Source organism: Balaenoptera ricei, chromosome 7, assembly GCF_028023285.1.
Source record: "Balaenoptera ricei isolate mBalRic1 chromosome 7, mBalRic1.hap2, whole genome shotgun sequence".
Classification (NCBI taxonomy): Eukaryota; Metazoa; Chordata; class Mammalia; order Artiodactyla; family Balaenopteridae; genus Balaenoptera; species Balaenoptera ricei.
In genome coordinates this window covers 121960540-121980513 of record NC_082645.1, presented here as the reverse complement: position 1 = coordinate 121980513, position 19974 = coordinate 121960540, and the positions used below count along the sequence as shown (strand labels likewise).

Below are 19974 nucleotides of genomic sequence, written 5' to 3'. Positions count from 1 at the left end.
TATTTTTTTAAAAAGAATTTCTTCAAGGAATCAGAAAGAAATGCCAAAAAGATAATCATAGTTGTGGTGGGCAGAAGGGTCTGTGTGGGTCACTTTTTTCTTTATAGTTTTATACATTTCCCACATTTTCTACAACGAACGCATTTTATTTTTATAACCAGAAAGAAGATGTTACAAAGAAGAGGAAATAAAAAGGTGCTTCCACAAGGGCACAGAGGGCCGGTCCTGGGAGGTAACCCATCCAGGGAGGGGCAGCTGCCCCCACTCCCCACCGGCCCCTCCGGCCAGCAGTGCCGAGACCACGCAGATCTGGGGCTGCCACACAGAGACGGCTTTTCCTGTCCGCCTCCTGCCCCGCGGCTGGCAGCCTCCAGCACTGGAGAGTCTAGCTTAGGGGGGCAGACCCCACAGTGACATGGCTAGAGCACTGGGGACCCTCCCCAGGCTTCGACGTGGAAAGAATTGAGGAGAGACACCCCTGGACAGACGTGCAGGATCCCTTTATTTCTTGTTCATAAGCCAGAAAAAAGCCAGCAGAGCAAGAGGAAAGAGGAAAATGGTACAGGCGACCAAGCACCGCGGGCTAGACTAAGGATCCCGGCGCCACCCTCCCACCGCCACACCCCCCAGCCCCTGCTGTCGGCCTTGGGAGGGGGCGGGGTGAGCCATCCAGGGCCACCCGTCCGTCCACCCTGGGCCATCCGGGCCATCCGGGCCACCCTCCCTCCCGGCTGCACACCTCCTTCCTAAAGACCAGCCCTGCTTGGACACTGTTACAACTGAGCTTCTGTGAAATTCAGCGAGGTCCCTCACAAACACCCTCACGAACCTCCATGGAGAAGCCAAGGAGCAAAGGCGCCTCTCCAGGCTGGAGCCCCGTCCAGGCCTGGGTCAGGGTCACGCCGACACCCCCGCCCCGCCACCTCCCAGCATCCTCCGCCCCTGCTCTCCTCCCCGCTCCTCCTGGGCCTGGCCAGAGGCCCATCAGGAGGGCCGGCAGCGCCCCGGAGGCTTGTCCCCAAGGCTGGGACGCCCGGCGCCGCCCTCACGTTCCCCAGGACCTCCTGCAGGGAGAACATGCAGAAGGAGATCTCCTCGTAGGAGACCCCGGTCCCACTCTCGTACAGACAGGCGAAGGTCAGGGCTCTCTCGGGGGTGGGCCTGATGGACGCCAGGTCAGAGTAGCCACTGGGGCCCTCGTGGATCGCCCAGGGCTCCGTGCAGCTGTGGGGGTCCGGGAGGACCGGCTCAGGCGGATGCCCATGTGGAGCTGCGCCCTGCGCCCCACCGGGTGGGAATACAGCAGCCACGTGGGGCTCTGAGACAAGGCCGAGGGGGGACCGGGAGCTCGGGGGTCCAGGCCCCCCTGTTCCCACCAAGCCCAGACCCTGGGCCAGGCTCACCGGGGCCATCCCCACATCCCTCTGTCCCACCCAGCCCCCCGCCCCCTCGGGTGTCTCCAGCGCCCTCCTTCCTCTGGGGGTTCCTGGGGCTCAGGGCAGAGGTGTGGAAGGTGGAGGGGGCTCCTGGTACCCATGGAGCACCCCTCATCCTCCGGCCTGCTGGAGGGCGGGGCCGGAAAGCCCACAATGCTGTCCTGGCAGCCCCCGGCGGTCTCGGCCAGGGCAAGTACCAGCTCCCCAGGCAGGAAGGAGGCGCCCTCGTCTACACTGAGCACCTGCACATGGCTGCCCAGGGGCTCCGGGCATTGCAGCAGAGGATGCCCCCGGCCGGCCCTCTGTCCACCACCGCCAACCGGCCCTCGCCCGAGCGCAGGTTGGGCACGAGGCCCCCGCGGTGCCAGGTGCGGTGAAGGAGTGGGGGTCAGTCCCACAGATCTCACCGAAGCACTCTCGCCGGTCCACGCGGTACGTGTAGGCCAGCACCAGCAGGCGGCCCGAGCCCAGCCGGACGCCATGGGTGGAGCCGACAGCAAACGTGGCCCAGTCTGCAGGGAGGAAGGGCTGCTGGTCCCCACGGTCAGGCAGCACCACCGCCCTGGGGGACGGGGAGGATGGGGGACCAGTGCCCGGGTTAGGGGACGGCTCAGGAGGCAGCCACCGGCTCACTGTGCCCCCACCGTCCACTCCTTCCGGCCACCGCCAGGCTGTACAAGCCTCTTGGGTCATTAGCAGGAGCCACGAGCCCAGGCAGGCCGCTGGGCCAGGTTCTCAGCGGGTGAGCGGGAGGCCAGCACCCAAGTGTGCGCGCTGCCCAGGCAGAGGGGCAGCTGAGGGCGGGAGGCTCTGGGCAGCCCCTCCTGGCAATGGGCTCGAGTCCCCTGGGGCGGGGTCCACACCAGCAGACAGCTCTTTAGATCCGCTGTGTCCTGTCTGGGTCTCAGAGCCTGCCCCACCCCTCTGTTTAGCTCCTACCAGCCAGGGCCTAGGTGACCCCTGGGTCAGCTTCCACATGTCAGGGTCGGAGTGGCCCCGAGGGCAGTGGGTGGTCAGGCCCTTGCGGAAGGGGCAGCAAGAGCAGAGGGAAAGCTTTGGTGTCAAGCCGACCTACCCGGCTGCAGCCCTGGGCTGGGCCCTGGGGGAGGGGTGAGAAGGAAGAAGAGGAAGGGGTAAAAGAGGTGACCCGCCTGGGGTTTGGGGCCAGAAGGGACCTCAGCGCTCAGACAGAGACAGGCTCGGGAAGATGACAGAGCCTGCTGGGCGCAGGACTGAGGGGTTCCGGGGACAGGACGGGGGCGGCCCAGCAAACGGTGTTGGTGGCGCTTAGGCTGGGTGCGGAGCGAGGCGGGAGCTCCAGCCAGGCCCCCCTCCACCGCCGGGGTGCAGACCCCCCCGCGGTGCAGAATCCCATCCCCGCCCCGCGCGACCCCCACCCTGCTCGGACCCCCCTTCCCCCCCACCCCCGCGCCGTGCAGACGGGGCGCCCACCTACCCTGCTCGGCGCCGCCCACTGCCTCCGCTGTGAGGTCCCGCGCGCCACCCCAGCTGCGCCCCGCGTCCCCGCTGGTCACGCAGCAGAGGCGCGCGGCGTTCTCGCCCGCAGCGATCTGCGCGGCCTCGCGGCCGTGCACGGCGATGAAGAGGAAGACCGGCCGTGCGCGCGACGTGCACCGGGCAGGGGTTCCTGGAGCGGTGCTCGTCCAGGGCCGCCGCCCCCAGCACGCGCGCGGCGCCCCACTGCGGGGAGGGGGCCGAGCCTCAGTCCCCAGTCCTCCCGCGCGGCGCGGGCCCCGCCGCCCACCCCGGGCTCACCCGCACGGGGCCCCCAGCCAGCGTGCCGGTCCTCTGCACCAGGCGGTGGGCGTGGGCGTCGTCGGGGCTCAGCTGCTGCTCCGCGAAGGCCAGCAGGGTGGGCCCGGGGGGCACGGGCAGGAGTGAGGGCACGCGGTACGTCAGGCCGGCCCTCTTGCCCTGGAAGAGCACGGTCTGCGCGGGGACACGCGGGGCCCCATGCTCTGCGGGCGCGGGCCCAGGACCCCAGAGTCAGCGGGGTCCCTCCGGATGGGCGAGGGTTTTCTGCGGATGCAGGCGCCCTGTCCCTGACCCCGCCCAGCCCGCCTTCCTGTGCCCACCCGGAGACCGCCCTGTCCCAGGGCCCCTCACCCCCGTCCAGGGTGGTCCCTCCCCGACGGCTACTGCACCCCAAATGTCTGGAATCCGCGCCGTGCTCCTCTCAGCATGGCCCACGGAGAGGGAACGGGTTGGTGTCAGGAGCAGGGTAGCCTGGCCAGAGCCCCTCGACGCTGCCCACCCGCGTGCTGGGGACTTGCGGTCATCACAGAGCCTGCCGGGCAGGAGGCTGCCAGGGGACCCCAAGGCTCTGGACAAGGAGGGGTTCAGTGTCCCCAAGCAGGGGCCCCACAACCACAGGAGCCGTGCAAACAGACACGCAGAAAAGGACACAGACACGAAGCACGGAAACATGGGAGATACAGAGGAAGACACGCTCACATGTGCCGCACCCAGACTCCAGGCTTACCGCTGCCATCACCCTCTCAGACCTGGGGTTCTGGGGGTGGCCAGGAGACGTATAGAGGGTTGCCTGCTGACCCAAGGGGGGCCCAGCAGCTCTCCTGCAGATAAGGGTCCTGAACTCCAGGCCCCAGCGGGACATTTGCGAGGTAGGGGACCCGCCACCCTGCCCCCCGGGCTCCTGAGCAAGGCTGGGGGACGTGGGGAAGTCCAGCAGAGCCACCCCTACCTATGGGGTACCCCAAATAGCTCACACGTGTACCCCAAGAGAGCTAGGGGCGGTACAAGCCAGTGGGGCAACAAGAGGGACCCCAAAGAGGCCAGAGAGGTCACCACCCTGCCATCCTGCCCCTGCCCCCTCCAGGCAGAAAGGAACCAAGTGTGGGGCGGGGGGTTTAGTCTACAGGAGGGGGCAGGGGTTTGAACTTGAAAAGCAGCGGCTCCCACACAGTGATGGGAGGAAGATGAGCGCCCTCCACGACGGAGCCCCCCCAGAAGCGGGAGCACACCCAGGAGAGAAGCCAGGCTGGGGGACAGGGGGTGGAGGCTGGGTGGGCTTCTCAGAGCTGAGAGCTAAGAGGGGAGGGGCGGGGGGAGACCACAAGCCAGGCACCAGGAGCGCCCCAGCAGGAGGGAGCGGCGCAGGATCCAGCCACCATGAGGAAGGCCACAGCCCAGGCCCCACGAAGCCTGGCTCCCTAAACCTTGGCTGGTCCCCCAGCCCCCTCGCCCACAGGCCCAGGTTCCTGCAGGGGTGACGGAGTGTGGCCTGGGCGGCCTTTCTGGGGTGGGGTCACCTGAGGGAGGCTCACAGGGGCGGGGCCTCGGGTGCGGGTGCATTGGGGGCACACACGGTCTGCAATCCGACGGCCCCCTGCCGGGGGTCCCGTTCTGATTCGCACAAAGGTGGGCTGGCCAAGCCCCCACCAGGGATGGCAGTGAGTTTGCTCCCCCCAGCGCAGTGGGGTCCAGGGGCTGCGACAGGAACCGGAGGTGTCTGAGCAGCTGAGGGCCAGACGCAGCGGTAACTAGACAGGGTGCTGGGGGGAGGGGAGTCCCTGTACAGCGAGGCTGGCGCACATCGAAGGACACAGTCGGGATGGAGAGTGGGGTGACGGGAATGAATGCACACATACACCTCCATGCCCGAGGTCCCCGAAACAGACAGACACGCCCACCTCTGCCCAGGACCGCCTGCTCCTGGAAAGCTCCCTGGGGCAGTGCACTAGCCCCACCGCGCCGCCCCCTGAGCCCAGCAGACCCCTGCCCAACGCCAGGTCCACCCACCCCAACATGCCTCTGGGGCTTCTGAGAGCAGCTTCCCGTGTCCTGGAAGCCCTGGGCCCCCACCCCCACTCTGCATCCAAGGGGCAATTGTGCCCAAGCAGGAAGCAGGTGCAGGTGCCACATGTCCCTCCAGGCTGAATGGACACAAATGGGACATTCTCTGCATTTGGCTTGCTCTGCAGGGCCCAGGACCGCCAGGAGCTGGTGCCAGCAGAAGCAGGGGGCTCAGGTCCAGCCCCCTCCGTGGGGCGGAGCGGCAGGGATGGAGGCTCCAGCAGTTAGCTGGGCCGCCTGCTCACCGCACAGAGTGGGACAGGCTGCCGGACACTCAGAGCACCCGCGCCGGGCCGCGCCCTGGGATTCTGCGGAGCCCCAGGGTCTCGGGGGGCCCTCAATCTAAGAGGAAGAGCAGGCCTCCCAGGCTGCGGGCCCTGCCCAGCTGGGCCCGTGCAGCAGGTTCCGGGGGTTTGGCTCGACCAGGATGGCCGTAACCCAGCCTTCAGCGGGGCCGGCTCCCATAAGCCTCCATGCCCATCCACCCTCCCCAGCGGGGCCCTCCCCAGGGGTGATGCAACACAGAAGGGGAACCGAGGCCTGGAGAGGAGATGGGACCTCCAAGACAGTCTGGTCGCCTGGCCCTGGACCCAGGCAAGTTATCGGGGGTCATTCTGCCCCAGCAGGGACCTGCCCCGAACTCCTGCAGCCGGTCCTGTCTGGGCTCCACCCTGGAGCACAAGCCAGCCCAGGTCGCCTGCCCCACGCCCTCTGGGCCAGCACGTTTGTCCCGTGGGCCTGCTGGCGCTGGGCACACTCAGCCTGCGGGGCTATGAAACACACGCATACAAAGGGCACAGGCCCTTTGCACACAAGACGGGCAGACTTGGCTGTGTCACCTCAGGATGGGTCTCCGGCCTAACCCGGGTGTCCTGTGCCCTGTCCAGGGCAAGGACTCAATTCAGACACTTCTGCCTGGTGAAGCGTCACCTATGGGCCCAAGTGATCGTGCTCGGTGGGGCGGGGCCCCGACACCCAGCCTACATCTACCCCATCCTCTAAATCTACCCCGAGGCCCTGCAGGAAGTCATCCCATTGCGGGGGGCCCATGTGGCAACTCTGGCTGAAGGCCCTCCGTCCACAAGCCCATTGCCCTCAGGCCAAAGAGAGGCAGGTCCTGGCCCCCGAGGGCCGGGGATATAGGTGAGCAGGGAGGGGACTCACCGGGCCCCGCAGAGCTGGCTGCGGGGCGGCTGCAGGAATGCTTGCCTCTCCGACCCGCTCACAGGCAGAGACAAGGGCCCACTCCGTGGCCGGGAGCCGGGAGCTGGCCGTGCCCCAGGGCTGCGTCAGGATCCAGGACCGTCCCGCCAGCCATGCGACTGTGGTGCAGCACAGAGAGGGGTGGGGGGGTGAAGAAGGGCAGCCAGGAGGGGGCAGTGTCCGGACAGGGCCACACAGGGCTCCTCTCTGCTGGTCAACTGGCTCCACCCTAGGCACTCACCCTCCTGGCTGTGCTGGGGGCGGGCCGCCACCAGGGGCCACAGCTGACCTCCGTGGGGGACACGGGCATCAGCTGCCCCCAGAGATGCCTCCCACGAGAAGCCAAGTGAGCTCTCTGTGGTCCTTCACACCACGACCTGGGTGCCTGCCTGCCGTTCCCTTGGCCCCCAGGATGCCAGCCCCTTTGGCCCTCATGGGCCCCACATCCTACCCCTGTGTCTGGGCCACCATCTCCTCCCACACAGCAGAGCTGGGCACCGGCAGGGCAAGGCGGGGCGGGGTGGTGCTGGCACCGTGGCACCCACTGTACGGAGGTGGCTCAGATGTGGCACACATCACTTCTGCCCCCTCCAGGGGCCCCAGGACGTCTCCAGCCAGCAGCCCGTGCCCACATAAAAGCCCAGGGGTCTGCCGTGAACGGAAAGGGGAAGGCAGTGTGAAGGAACAGTTCACACAGCCTCCCGCCTCTAGAGCCCCATCCAAACCAGAAGGCAGGGTCTACCTTCCTCTCCTGTCCCCCAAGTCCAAGCCAGGTGCCGTCTCACAGGCTGCCCGCTGAGCACCCAGGCCCCGGAGAAATGGGGCCTCCAAGTCCCCGCATCACCTGTTCGAAGCCCCCCAGCCAGAGCAGGGCTGTCTAACCAGGGTGCCCGGGGGCCACAGAAGGAGGCGGCCCGCACACACACGCCTTGTTCCCTCTCTCCGGGGTTTTCATGTTTTAGTTAGATGCCAGCTTTTTTAAATCTAGAGATTTCACATAAAAACCTGTATTTCCAGCTTCTCTTGAAAAATCAGACGGTCTGTCTCCCCGGCTTCCCCCACTCCCATGGGCACCACTGGCTGGGACAAGCACACCCCACCCCAGTCACCCGCAGCCCTGCTCACCAACCCTGACCCAGCATCACAAGGCCTGGAGACGCCCCTCCGGAGAGGAGATTCACAGACTCTGCGCTCCCAGCTTTATTGGTTGTGTAGGACTTAGCGTTTTAAACAACTGAGTTTGTTTTGGATGGACACCCAGACAGATTGTTTCTGAAGTTCTCTGTTACAAACCATATACGCTTTACGTTGTGATAAATACCCCCAATTTTCCCTCCAAAAAGACAGTGCCAGTTTACATTCCTGCCAACCTCAAAGGCAAGAGTAACCCCCGTTGAGTTTCTATGGTAACTTCGTGTTCTTGGCTACTGTGCCACTGAGCACGGGCCCACGTCCGCGGTCCCAGCGCTGCTGGCCTGACACCCCCTCCCCTGCGACAGTCCGCTCTCCGTATTAAGCAGCAGCAGTGCTTTCTGCTTATCCTGGGCTCACTCGCTTGCCCACGTTGGCTGAGTGCGGCGTCTGGTTTTCTTTGGGGGTTCGCAGAGCTGCCTGATGCTCAGGGCAGTGATTTGCTTTGAGTCTTTCTTTAAATCGGGGTCATTTTTCCCATTCTTTGCTTGGCTATAGGTTCTCATCTATGGCCCTTACTCTCCTTCCCAGACTCCTATCAGGATGGCCCATCCTGGATCTGATTCCCCGTCTCCACTCTCCCTTGGAATTTCCTTCTTTGCGTTTTCCTCTGGGTGGAGGATGGAGGCGACTCCGGAGGATCTCCTGGCTGACCCTGGCTCTCTGCAGTGTCCATCTATCCTTCACGGTCTCTATTCCGTTTTTACAGAAGTCATCTTTTCTGTTTCCAAATATTCTCTTTTATTCTCAAGTATGCTGCAATATGTCCTCTAATCTTACTGAAGATTCATTCTTCTTAAAGTCCCTCCATTAGGGGCTTCCGTGGTGCAGTGGTTAAGAATCCACCTGCCAATGCAGGGGACACGGGTCCGAGCCCTGGTCCGGGAAGATCCCACATGCTCACATGCCGCGGAGCAGCTAAGCCCGAGCGCCACAACTACTGAGCCTGCACTCTAGAGCCCCTGCGCCACAACTACGGAAGCCTGCGTGCCTAGAGCCCGTGCTCTGCAACAAGAGAAACCACCGCAATGAGAAGCCCGCGCACCGCAACGAAGAGTAGCCCCCGCTTGCTGCAACTAGAGAAAGCCCGCGCGCGGCAACAAAGACCCAACACAGCCAAAAATAAAATAAAAATAAAATAAATAAATTTATAAAAAAAGAAGTCCCTCCATTAAATTATGCCTAAGGGAGCTGCTGCCTGCTCTGGGGGTGGGAGCCCCCTTTTCTTAGAAATGCTGATTCCCCTGAAAAGTGTGGACATGGCCAGATGCAGGAGCACCTGAGCAGCTGCCAGGGTCTTCAGGGCTGAGGGCCCCACGTGGAAGGAAGGGGACCCCAGCACCAGGTGGACAGGCCAGGCTAAGCCTCTCAGCTGAGTGTGAGACAGTGGCTCTGTTGCTTGGGTGCTCCAGGCACCCCACTTTTCTCAGGGCATAGGGCCCATGGTGCTGGGTGTGTGCACCCCACTCTAACCACTGGACCCCCAAGCAGCCAGGGATCACGTTCTGCCAGGCAGGGCACCCTCACTGTCTCCCCACAGCCACAAACAGGGGTGCCTGGAAGCGCCCTCCTCTGGGATTGCATCCTGCGTGGTCTCCACAACAACCAAGGGTGCACTGGCCCATCCAAGCTCTCCAGCAGGTTTTCTCCTTCGCTGCACATTCACGGAGGGGGCTATCCCAACACAGAGCTGCAGCATTGACCTGTGTTTGGGCTAAACCATTTGTCTCATAAGCATTTCTAACATTTCTCAATCAAAAACCGTTCTTCGGTTGGAAATAAGCCTCCTACAGCCAAAGATGGGAAGCTGGGCATTCCAGACCCTTCCAGACCCAGCTCCCCAGGCCCATCTTCAAAGCACTGCCTGTGGGTGTTGAACCAGTGTCTCAGTGACCAGAGCCGTGTCCCCATGGCCAGCAAACTGAGGGAAGCGCCTCTGAGCTCCTCAGGGACCCAAGCCCTCCAGATTCCCTGGACTCCTGTTCTTCTGATGGACAGTGTGCTGACACGTAATTAAATATCCCTCACTTTCCTACCTGGTAAGACTTTTCTATTTGATGGATAGGCTCACGTCATCAGTCCAGGTGTGCCCAGTGTCCTATATTTGGGATCCTCACCACAGAGGTCGCCTCCAAGAGGGTGGATCAAGGGTGGTCTCTTCACAGGCGTCTTCACCCTGAGGACTGGTGGTCTGGCAGGGCCTGGGTCCCCCCGATGCCCCAGGACACCCCCCGAGCCTGAGGCGGTGCCCAGGGCCTCCCAGGGATGACAGGAGAGAGGCTAGACAGAGTCCCCGGCGCCAGGCCTCCAGGACGTGGACGTTCTTGGGGGGCTTGTCGGGGAACTGCACGGTGTACAGGCGGGCCACGTACTGGAGCCCGGGCATGACCATCCTCTGACACATGTGCAGCGTTTGCTTGTCCAGGCCCGGCCTGAGGTTGTAGCCCAGGATGTCGGCCCTGCCGGATTGGCAGGGGCGCAGCCGGCGGTCGGTGACCTGCGACTTGCCCTTGGGCGCGCCATCCTGCAAGCACAGGGCCGCCAGCCCGCGCGGCCGCTCCCGCCGCCGCTCCTCGGAGCGCAGCCGCCGCGGGCCCAGCTCTGCGCGCAGCCGGGCCCAGAAGGTGCGGTCCAAGTGCTGTTAGAGGCGCCAGTCCAGGGCGCGCCAGCGCTTAGCGCGCTCCTGGCCCGCGGTCGTCAGGCTGGCGACGCTGCGCGGGCTGCGCAAACTGAGCCTGCAGGCGACCACGTCGTCCAGCCGCCAGCGCAGCAGGCGCCTCGGCAGCACCGTGGACTCGTCAAAGTGCTCCGCGATGAGCCCCAGCCGGAAGCGCGGCTCCACGTCGGCCAGGCGCGCGCGCACGTAGCCCTCCTCGGGCGGCACGTCGTGATCGAAGCCAACGTCGAATCACATGCTGTTCCGGGCGTAGGCGTGGCGCAAGCCCAGGCTCGGGTTGTAGTAGGTCCGCGACGACGCCAGGAAGTCTTCCAGGCTGGCGACGCCCCTGAAGGCGGGGACGTAGCCCTTGTAGTAGATGAAGGAGGACTGCAGCTGGAAGACGGGGTTTCTGAGGATGGAAAAGTAGGTGTCGCTGGGCATGACTTTCTGCACCTGTTCGGTGACAGAACAGGAAGGGCTGGTGACGCTCCGGACTCCTTCGCAGCGGCCCCCCCGGAGGCAGGTGGTGTCGCCTCCCCCGCTCCCCACCCCGCAGCACACCTGAACCTGCCCCCTGCGCTCCGCCCCATCGCCTCCCCGACCCGGCCTCCCTGCACCCAGTCCAGGCCTCCTGGCTCCCCTGGCCGCGACTCTCCACCAGCACCCGGAGTGACCCTAAAACACCTAAAACCGGGCCAGGCCCCTCACCCCCACCCTTCCCCCTCACCCCCGCTAAGCGTTTCGGAAGGAGGTCAGGGAAGACCCCGGGAGGAGGTGACCTCTAAGCTGAGACCCGAATGACCCAGAGAAGGAGCTGTGAAGAGCCTCCCCACCAAAGGGGACAGCTCGTGCAAAGGGCCTGGGGTGGGAAGAGCTGGCGGGTTTGGCAACCAGGAGGAGGCGGGAGAGGAAGAGGGAGAGGGCGGTAGACCCTGGGGTGCCCGCCGCAGGCGACTGGCAGCCGGGAGGGGGCCGCAGGAGCTGCGGGGGGCCTCACCAGCCCCCATGCAAGGTTCCGGCCTGGTCCCTGACGCGCACACCCCCACGGCGTCAGCCTCTCCGGTCCCGGCTGGTCACACCGCAAAGCCAGGGAGCTGCGCGGGCCTGGAACCGAGCCCCGCCCCCCGGGAGCCCCGCCCCCCGCCGCACCTCCCTCCGGTTGAGCCTCAGGTGGTCGCACATGATGTTGAAGCGCCGCTCGGGGCTGCCCTGCTCAACTCCCTCCACGTAGCGCGCCAGGAAGAGCCAGGAGTAGCCCAGGTAGAAGCGGCCGCCGGCCGGCAGCGCCACCGCCAGGTTGTGCGTCTCGGCGAAGCGGAAGAGGGTGTTGAGCACGGTGCGTCTTGAGGAACATGACGTTGGTCACGGGGGGCCCCTCATCCTGGCCCCCGAGGGGGCTGGGGGGAGAGCACAGCCGCCATCGGCCAGGGAGCCCCCGCGCTTCCCCACCCGGAGACCCCAGCCCAGCAACCTCGGAAGCTGGAGGCCCTCAGACCTTCTCCCGGCGCCGTGCTCCCGCAGCCCACACTCCTCGCACTGGCGACACCCCAACCCAGCCCCATCACTGAGCTCCCCTTACCCTGGAGACCCCAGCCCTGCAGCCCGGCACGACCACCGGCACAGACACCGTTGCTTCGTGAGTGGCCGCACCATCTGGCCCCGCACACTGCAGGCTGGGCTCCCAGGCCCTGGCTCCCCGCCCCCCCAACCTCCTGTCTCGCTCCGAGGCCACCGGCATGGCTCTGGTCCTGCCACCCAGGCCCCGTGGCTGGCGTTTCTTGGCTGACCCTTCATGCCGAGGCCAGCTGACCTCACTGCAGGGCGGGAGTGGACGCCGGTGCCCACTCCCGTGATCCCACAGTGGCACCCACCCAGCTGTGGAAGCCAGCCTGGAGCAACAGGTGCCCTCCCTGCCCCAACGCAGGGCCCCAAAACAGGGCCGGTAAGAGTGACCCAGGAGGGTGGGGGACAGGAAGCAGAGGCTTGTGCCAGCCCCGGGGACAGTTGAGGCGTAGGCAAAGATACCCGGGGGCTTTGACACTCCCCCCTCTCCTGTGGACCTCAACCAGAGGGGTGGGGGCTGGCCTGGGGCTGGAGGGCCCTTCCAGCAGCCAGGCAAAAGCACTGGGCCTGGGTGGCCATCGGTGTGGACCCTGGGCTTCACAGAGGTCATACCACCAGCAAGCAGGGGAACAGCGGTCCTGACCTCCCCAGCCCTGCCTCGCCGTCGCCCTCTGCCCAAGACACCCCCAGCCCGGGCCCAGAGTCAACCCTCCCGTAGCCCTACCCGGAGGCCTGGGCAGCTTACTGCCCATGGGAGACACTGGGAGGCCCCCGGGAGACAGGGTGACCGTAAGGAAGGGCCCACTCCTCCATTACAGAGGAGAGACTGAGGCCCTGAGGGAGGCGTGGCCCACCACCATCACGGCCAGTGCTGGGTGCCTACCAGAGGTGGGCAGACTGGGGTCCCGCTACTGCTCTGGGAGGGGGCAGCGCCCAGACCTCAGGCTATCTAACTCTGGACTCACGGCACGAGCAGCCCGACGTCCACGTGGAGGAAGCCAGCCAGCAGGAACACCGTCAGGGCCAGGAGGAGTATGGCCCAGAAGCACCTGTGGGCAGGGGGAAGCCCTTCAGCCCCCAAGTCAGGGGCCCGGGAGGAGCCAGCACTGCCCACCCCCATTCCTACCCCGTCCACCTCCCCATTGTCCATGTAACAGCTTGTATCCAACGCCTGCTACTGTGCGCTGGCCCACAGGGGCCCTGGGGTGAGGGGGTGAAACCCGGGATGGGCATGAATCATCAGACTCTACCCCCACCGGGTCCCCCTACCACACCATCCACTGCTCAGAAGCCAGAAGAAGCCAAGAGGGGAACCCGCTCCCTGGGGTGGGGGGCAGAGAAGGGTGATCTGGTGGGCAGAGGTGAAAGCAGGTCCAGGGACCCCCAACCCTAAGCAGGGCCCCCTGAGAGACTGTGGCACATCAAGGGAGGGAGGGGCCCACCAGAGGGGAGCCTTGGGGGACCTGCCTGGGTGCCAGGAGCTCGGCACGTGGGGTGCAGGCCGTGGTCCCTGGGCCAGAACACCCAAGGGAAATGCTGTGACCATGTCAGGGAAGAGACAGAGCTGGGACAAGGGGCGCCCCTCGGAGCTGGGCAGTGACCGCCTCCTATGTCCTGCCATCCCGTGGACAAAGAAGCTGCAGTGGGTCAGCCATGAGGGGCCTCCCTGGCCCTCACCACCCCAAGGGCCACTTCCGACTGAGAAAGGGAGAGGAAGCCCCAGCCAGTCTCGGCTGTGTCAGCCACCTGCAGGCCGCCCCAAATTTACATCCCCAGCCTTGGCTTGCCCCAAATCTCCACGGGGTGTCCAAAGGCATCGCAGCCGCCAAGGTCCACACCACTGCTCCTGCCCTGCCCTCCAAACCCAGCCCACCCGCAGGGGACAGCGGCTCCTTCCACCTGCTCTGGCCACATGGCCCCCCATCTTCTGTCTCGACCCACGCCACTCCCAGACCCTGGGGGCCTGGTTACTCCCACCTGCGTCCCTGCCCCCCACGGTCCACTCTCCCTCAGCAGCCCAAAGGACCCTTTTATTAAAAAGCCCAAGGTGCTCAAACCCTTGATTAAACCCCTTAATTGAAAAGGCTCTTCTGCTAAAACCTTCCAGGAAAATGCATGTCTTCCCAGCAGCTCCCCAGGCCCTCTGCCCCTCCCCCCCCACTCTGCAGCCACTGCCCTCCTCCTGCTCCTCAAAACTCCAGCCCCAGGGCCTCTGTACTCACGAGGCTTCAGCAGGGGACACTCTTCCCAGTTACTGCACGACCCACCCCCAGCTCCTCTGGGCTCGGGCTCAGGCTCGGGCTCGGGGCGGGGGGTCCCCCCAGCCTCCCTGCAGCACTGCTCACCCCACCCCTCGTTGTCTCTCCCTTCAGCCTCACTGCCACCTGAGGGGGTTGCATATGCGTCTGTCTGTTTGTGGTCTGTGCTGCCCACTAGCGTGTAAGCTCCTCGGTTCCTGGAAGGGCAGCTGGTATGTGCAAGGTGCTCAGCTCGTAATTGCTGAGTAAGTGAGTGAAACCAAGCACACGTCCCCTCCCCCCACCGCGGACCTCCTGGTTTGAGCTGGCGTGGGATGCAGGGGGAGGGGAAACCATGGGGCGGGGACAGGTTTTGATGTGGGGGAGCAAATCTGTTGAGTGTGAAATGTCCTGAGACACCCAGTGCAGATGCCAGGCAGTGACTAGAAAGGGAGTCTGGAGCTCAAGGAGTTGCTGGGGCCAGGACACACATTTGCACATCAGCATAAAAACCCATGTCAGTTGGAGCCTCGGCCGCAAGAATCAGAAAACAACGGTGGACTTTCCTCACCAATCTAGAAGCTTGGGAGGGAAGCCGCTGGTTCTGGCAGACTCAGCCCCACCACGCTGAGGATATTGACATCTCTCTCTCTCTCCACGCATGTGGCCTCATAGTCACAAGATGGCTGCCAAGCTCCAGCCATCATATCAACATTTGGATCAGCAAGAAGGGAGAAGGGACAGGACCAACCATGATAAGGAACCAAAGGCCTTTTAGAAGCCTCTAGCAAACCTCCACTTCCATCTTTTTGGCCAAAATTCGGTCACATGGTCACCCCCAACTGCAAGGGGGCGCTGGGAAAGCATTATTTAGTGTTTACAGCCTCTGTGGTGGTTGGGGGTGGGGCGGGGGGGAAGGGAGAAGGTGATGGGTGTCAGCCTCAGTTACATTTGTGTAGCTCTACGGGAACGGTGGGCTGCAGCCTGGGCCTAGCTGGGCTTGCCCTGGAGGCAGACACATCTCTGAAGGAAATACAAGTGGCCTTCTCGCACGTGGCCTGGCTTGCGGCCCAGGACCCCGGTGTCCCAGCCAGCAGCAAGAACAACCCGCAAGTCAGGCCTGCTTAGCCCAGATGTTCAGGCTGTAGACACGTTCCGGATGTCTGCATACGGAGTTCACGACAGGCGGTCCTGGACACAGAGCCACCGCACGGCACTGCCCCACCCTAGCACGGCCTCAGTGGAGTGTTGGCAAAGCCACTGTCTTCGGGGCCTCCTCAGCGGCTGCGGCCCCCGTTTGCATCGAGGTGTTTTGGCCCTGATTTTCCAGCGAGCGGGACGCCGGGTGGTTACTGGGTAGAGGGCCACCGGGACCCCTCACTTGGCCGGGACAGCACCTCCCCCGTCACGTCTCACCGCTCCTTTCCCTCCTGCAGACGGGAGCAAGCCGGGGAGACAGGGCCTGTCCCTCCGCCTGAGACAGCCTAGGGGCTGCGGCCTCTTCTGAGCTTCTGGCCCCCGTCACGCCTGGCGCACGGCCTGACCATCCCACCAACCAGGCGACGCGGATGGCTCAGCATCCTGACCTCCTGCAGATGGGAGGTGCCTATGCAGACCTGCGTGTGCTCGCCTTGACTTTGCCAATAACCGCGTGAACCTTGGCTTCTGAGCTCCTGAGGGGAGTGACCCTGGGAGGAGCCGCCCAGCCCAGGCACCCGTCACCAGGTGGGCGGGTGCCTATCACCTATTCCCAGACACCTGGGAAGATTTCACAACTGCCTTTCGCAGGTCGGTCCCAAGTTTCACAGCCTTTCCTTTCATAGCCTTTCCAACACCTTCCTCATCCACCTGCTTCCTGCTTATGAGTCAGAGCCAAGTCCCTGGGCCTCTCCTCAGGCTGATCTGAGGTCAGAGGGTGAGCTTTAGACTTCCCCAGTCTGAAGAAGGAGAAGGAAAAGAAGGACAAGAGCAGAGTCCTCCTGGAACCTAACTCTGGGACCCGAGTCTCCACGCAGCCTGTGCCCGGCAGGGCAGGCTGTCCCTCGGGCTCCAGCAACGTGGAGGGGCAGCTGGTACCAGGAAGGCCTCTGGGGGTGGGGGGAGATGGAGGGCATGGCAGGGGCTGGAGGGGACGAGGGGGGTCGTGCCACACAGGCCATGGCCTCTCAGTGCAGGAGGGGGCAAGTCACAGGTGTGAGGGGACCAGATGACATACCTGCACTCAAAGAGCTTGGCACCTGGAGTGGACCCAGGGATGAGCTTCCTGATTGGACTGGGGCTTCTACATAGGGCTTTACGGGGTACATAAGAGTGTTACAGGCAAATAGAGGAAGAGGAATTCTAACCAGGGGGAAACACGAGGAAGAAGCCTGGAAGGAAAGGGCAAAGCATGGCAGCTCCACTCGGGGTGGGGGTGACACAAGGACAGCAGGGAGACCCGACCCAGGCATTATATGAACCACTCTTTTTTTTTTTAATAGAATTATCTCTTTTCATTTTATTTAATTACGTAATTTATTTATTTTATTTTTGACTGCGTTGGGTCTTCATTGCTGCATGCGGGCTTTCTCTAGTTGTGACGAGCGGGGCTACTCTTCACCATGGTGCGCGAGCCTCTCATTGTGGTGGCTTCTCTTGTTGAGAAGCACGGGCTCTAGGTGCGTGGGCTTCAGTAGTTGCAGCACACAGGCTCAGTAGTTGTGACTCGCAGGATCCAGAGCTCAGGCTCAGTAGTTGTGGCGCATAGGCTTAGTTGCTCCGCAGCATGTGGGGTCTTCCCGGACCAGGGCTCGAACCCGTGTCCCCTGCATTGGCAGGCGGATTCTTAACCACTGCGCCACCAGGGAAGTCCATATGAACCTCTCTTAACCCTCCCGAAACTGAAACTCAGAAGTGGATTCACACTGGCCCGCACTGCTAGGCCAGAAATGGCTGTTCATGTGCTGCCCTGTGGGACCCCCCCTGGCCCCCTGGCCCCAAGCGAGGCGTAGGTCCCACCGCCCACAGCTGCGGCCGCCACTCCTCTGCTCTGGGGGAAGGAGATGGCCAGACCTCTGCACAAAACAGTCTCGAAGTTTAACATAATCCCCCAAAGAGAAATTTTAACTAAGAAGTCAATTCTAAAGTTCAGAAGGGGGACTTCCCTGGTGGCGTAGTGGTTAAGAATCCGCCTGCCAATGTAGGGGACACGGATTCGATCCCTGGTCCAGGAAGATCCCACATGCCGGGAGCAACAAAGCCCGTGCACCACAACTACTGAGCCTGCACTCTAGAGCCCGCGAGCCACAACTACTGAAGCCCGCGTGCCTAGAGCCCGTGCTTCGCAACAAGAGAAGCCACCGCAATGAGAAGCCTGCACGCCGCAACGAAGAGTAACCCCTGCTCGCCACAACTAGAGAAAGCCCGTGTGCAGCAACAGACCCAACGCAGCCAAAAAAAAAAAAAATTTAAAGTTCAGATGGAAGCAAATCATACAGTAATAGCAGGAAAATTCTAAACAATGTCAGGGAACACAGGTTCTAGGAGGTGTAGAAAGTCCCAGAGGAGACCCGGAGTGGGCGGAGGGCACGTGATGATAAAGGGGGGCTTTCCAGGGAGGGGAGCAGCGGGTCACCACGAGCGGGCCCCTGTGCCGGCTCCCCACCTCACCCCATCGATCAGAATAAATTGGTCAAAGATGTCAACACACGGTCATGGTGTGGCCAGGCTGTCCCTCCTGGGGCTGCTGCTCTGACTGGCGCTGCCTTTCGGGACCTCAGAGCCTTTGCCCAGCAAAGAGGTATCCAGGGATTTATTCCATAGTCACCCCACGTTCCCTGATCTTGACACCAACATGCTCTGCCCCATGGAGTCCCCACACGCTAGGACACGGCGAAGAGGCCTGTGGCCCAGGCCGAGTTAACCAGCGGCCACACTGTCCCCGCTCGCAGTGGTCCCCGCTGCCGGCCCATCCGGGGACTAAGCAGACGGAGCAATGCGCTGGCGGCCTTCCATACGGGGCAGGGCAGGGAAATCACCTCGGGGCCAGGACTCCAGGCGGAAGGTCCGGCAGCGGTCGAGATCTGAGACACGTCCAGCAGGACACGTCCAGCAGGACAGCCCGGCAGGACCGAGCGGCACCACCGTCTCCTGGGTGCTGGCCCTGGGAAGCGAACAGAGGGGGTGCTGGTGCGGATCTGCAGAGACCGGACTCGGTCGCGACGTTCCCCTCCCGCAGGAAGTGCCGGGTCCGTGTGTCCAGGGTCTGTCTTCGGAGCTCTCAACAGGATTTTGTCGTTTTCGTTACCTAGGTCCAGAGCCTCGCGTGTTTACTGCAATCTGCTGGGTTTTGTTGCCATTGTAAACGAATGTTAATTCACATTCCTTTTCTTGGTGCTTATCACTAGGGCAGAAGGAACTTTGTTTAAAGGTGCGTTGTATCCAGTCACTTCCAGCCCCTTTACACGCCTCTTGTGGCCGAATCCTAGCGTTCCCGTGCCTGCTGTGACAGGGCGCTCCGGGCCCGTCCTGTACACCTGCCGGCCCAGCCTGGGACCGGCCCCATCGCCAAGAGGGCCTGGTCTCACTGGTAGGAAATGGGCTTTGGGGACCACAGTCTGGGCCGGCGGTGCCGGCTGCTCTGGGAAGCTCGCAGTTTCTGGGCCCCTCAGCGGACGGAGCGGGGAACTCCCCGGGAGTCCACCCCCACACGTCGCTCCGACACCACACGGCAGCTCTTCGGGGACCCTCTCTCCCAGGGAAGCGTGGTCCCAGACACAGGCTGGGGGACTTCGAGCCCCCGCCATCGCTTCCTCACGTCATACACACGGCCTCAAGGTCGAGCCGTTTTGGGCACATGCCGTCCCCTCTCTCCACCACTTTCAGCTCCTACTACACCTGCGTCTCCAGGTCACACAGATGTGATATGAGCTTCTCCTACCCCCACCTTCGGGTCATTCTCTCCCGATGCTCCCTTGAGCCCTCATGACCGAGAGCTTGGGACCCGCCTCAGAGAGGCTCCCAGGAGGCCAAGGCGGAGCCTTAACAAGCGTAGGACTACAGTGGATGGAGGGTCACCGATAGGCTTACACACCGGGGTGGGGCCGGATGGGGCCAGATGGGCCAGGGCCCCGGCGACGGCCCCGAGTAGCCGGCCGGCCCGTGGGCTGCAGCGGGGGGCAGTGGCGAGGCACAGCGAGACCCTGCAGCCAGCACAGGAGCTGGGTCCCGGCTGCAGGCGCGGTTCCGGGGCCGGTCGTCTGCACCGAGGTAGAAGGGACAGGCTTTCCCAAACCCCAAAGGGGTACAACTCCTAGAAGGCCACACCCTGGTCACGGGCTCACAGGTTCCCGCCCTACAGTTGAGCCACTTCTGCTGAGCTCCTGAGACCCTCCCAGGGAAGACGGCTTGTCAGCCCTGGAGCCCGAGTGCCGACCACCACCGTGGTTTCACAGCCCTGTAGAGTTAGAGTTTAACCCCTGCTGGATGGGACGTTAACCGGCCTGGCTTTTCCCTTCAGTCTCACCCATTCCTGACTTTGCTCCGACACATAAAACTCCCTTCCGCAAACACTGCACATTTGCTGGCCCCTTCAGAGGAGCTGGCGGAATTCCGGCACACACTGACCATCTGTTCGAAGGTTCTGCTTTAACATTTACAATAAGCCCTTTGACCTTAAGGCAACAAGTTCTCCACAGCTGCCCAAGAGCAAGGACGTCTTCAGAGAAATCCCTCGTTTCTAAAGAGAGGCTCTTCCTTTGCAAAAGTCCCTCTGGTCCCATCGCCTGCGGGGTCAGCAGGGTCTTGGGTGTTGAATGGGCCGGGTGGTCAGCCCAGCAGGGCTGACGCACCGGGAGCCACTTATCCAGGG

General features: G+C 63.3%; 2 protein-coding genes across 2 annotated transcripts; both read right to left on the bottom strand.

Moving 5' to 3' along the window:
* Positions 1–1138: 1138 nt before the first annotated feature.
* Positions 1139–4074, bottom strand: NEU4 (neuraminidase 4). Its single transcript, XM_059927563.1, is given in 6 exon segments — positions 1139–1224; positions 1844–1948; positions 2893–3050; positions 3052–3137; positions 3213–3415; positions 4011–4074. Coding segments are annotated over 6 exon segments (702 nt in total).
* Positions 4075–4740: 666 nt separating this feature from the next.
* GAL3ST2 (galactose-3-O-sulfotransferase 2) lies at positions 4741–19733 on the bottom strand. Its single transcript, XM_059927562.1, is given in 11 exon segments — positions 4741–4972; positions 6500–6595; positions 6928–7124; positions 9973–10779; positions 11476–11662; positions 11664–11723; positions 12855–12938; positions 16342–16363; positions 18143–18267; positions 19198–19416; positions 19630–19733. Coding segments are annotated over 11 exon segments (2133 nt in total).
* Between the last annotated feature and the right edge of the window lie 241 nt (positions 19734–19974).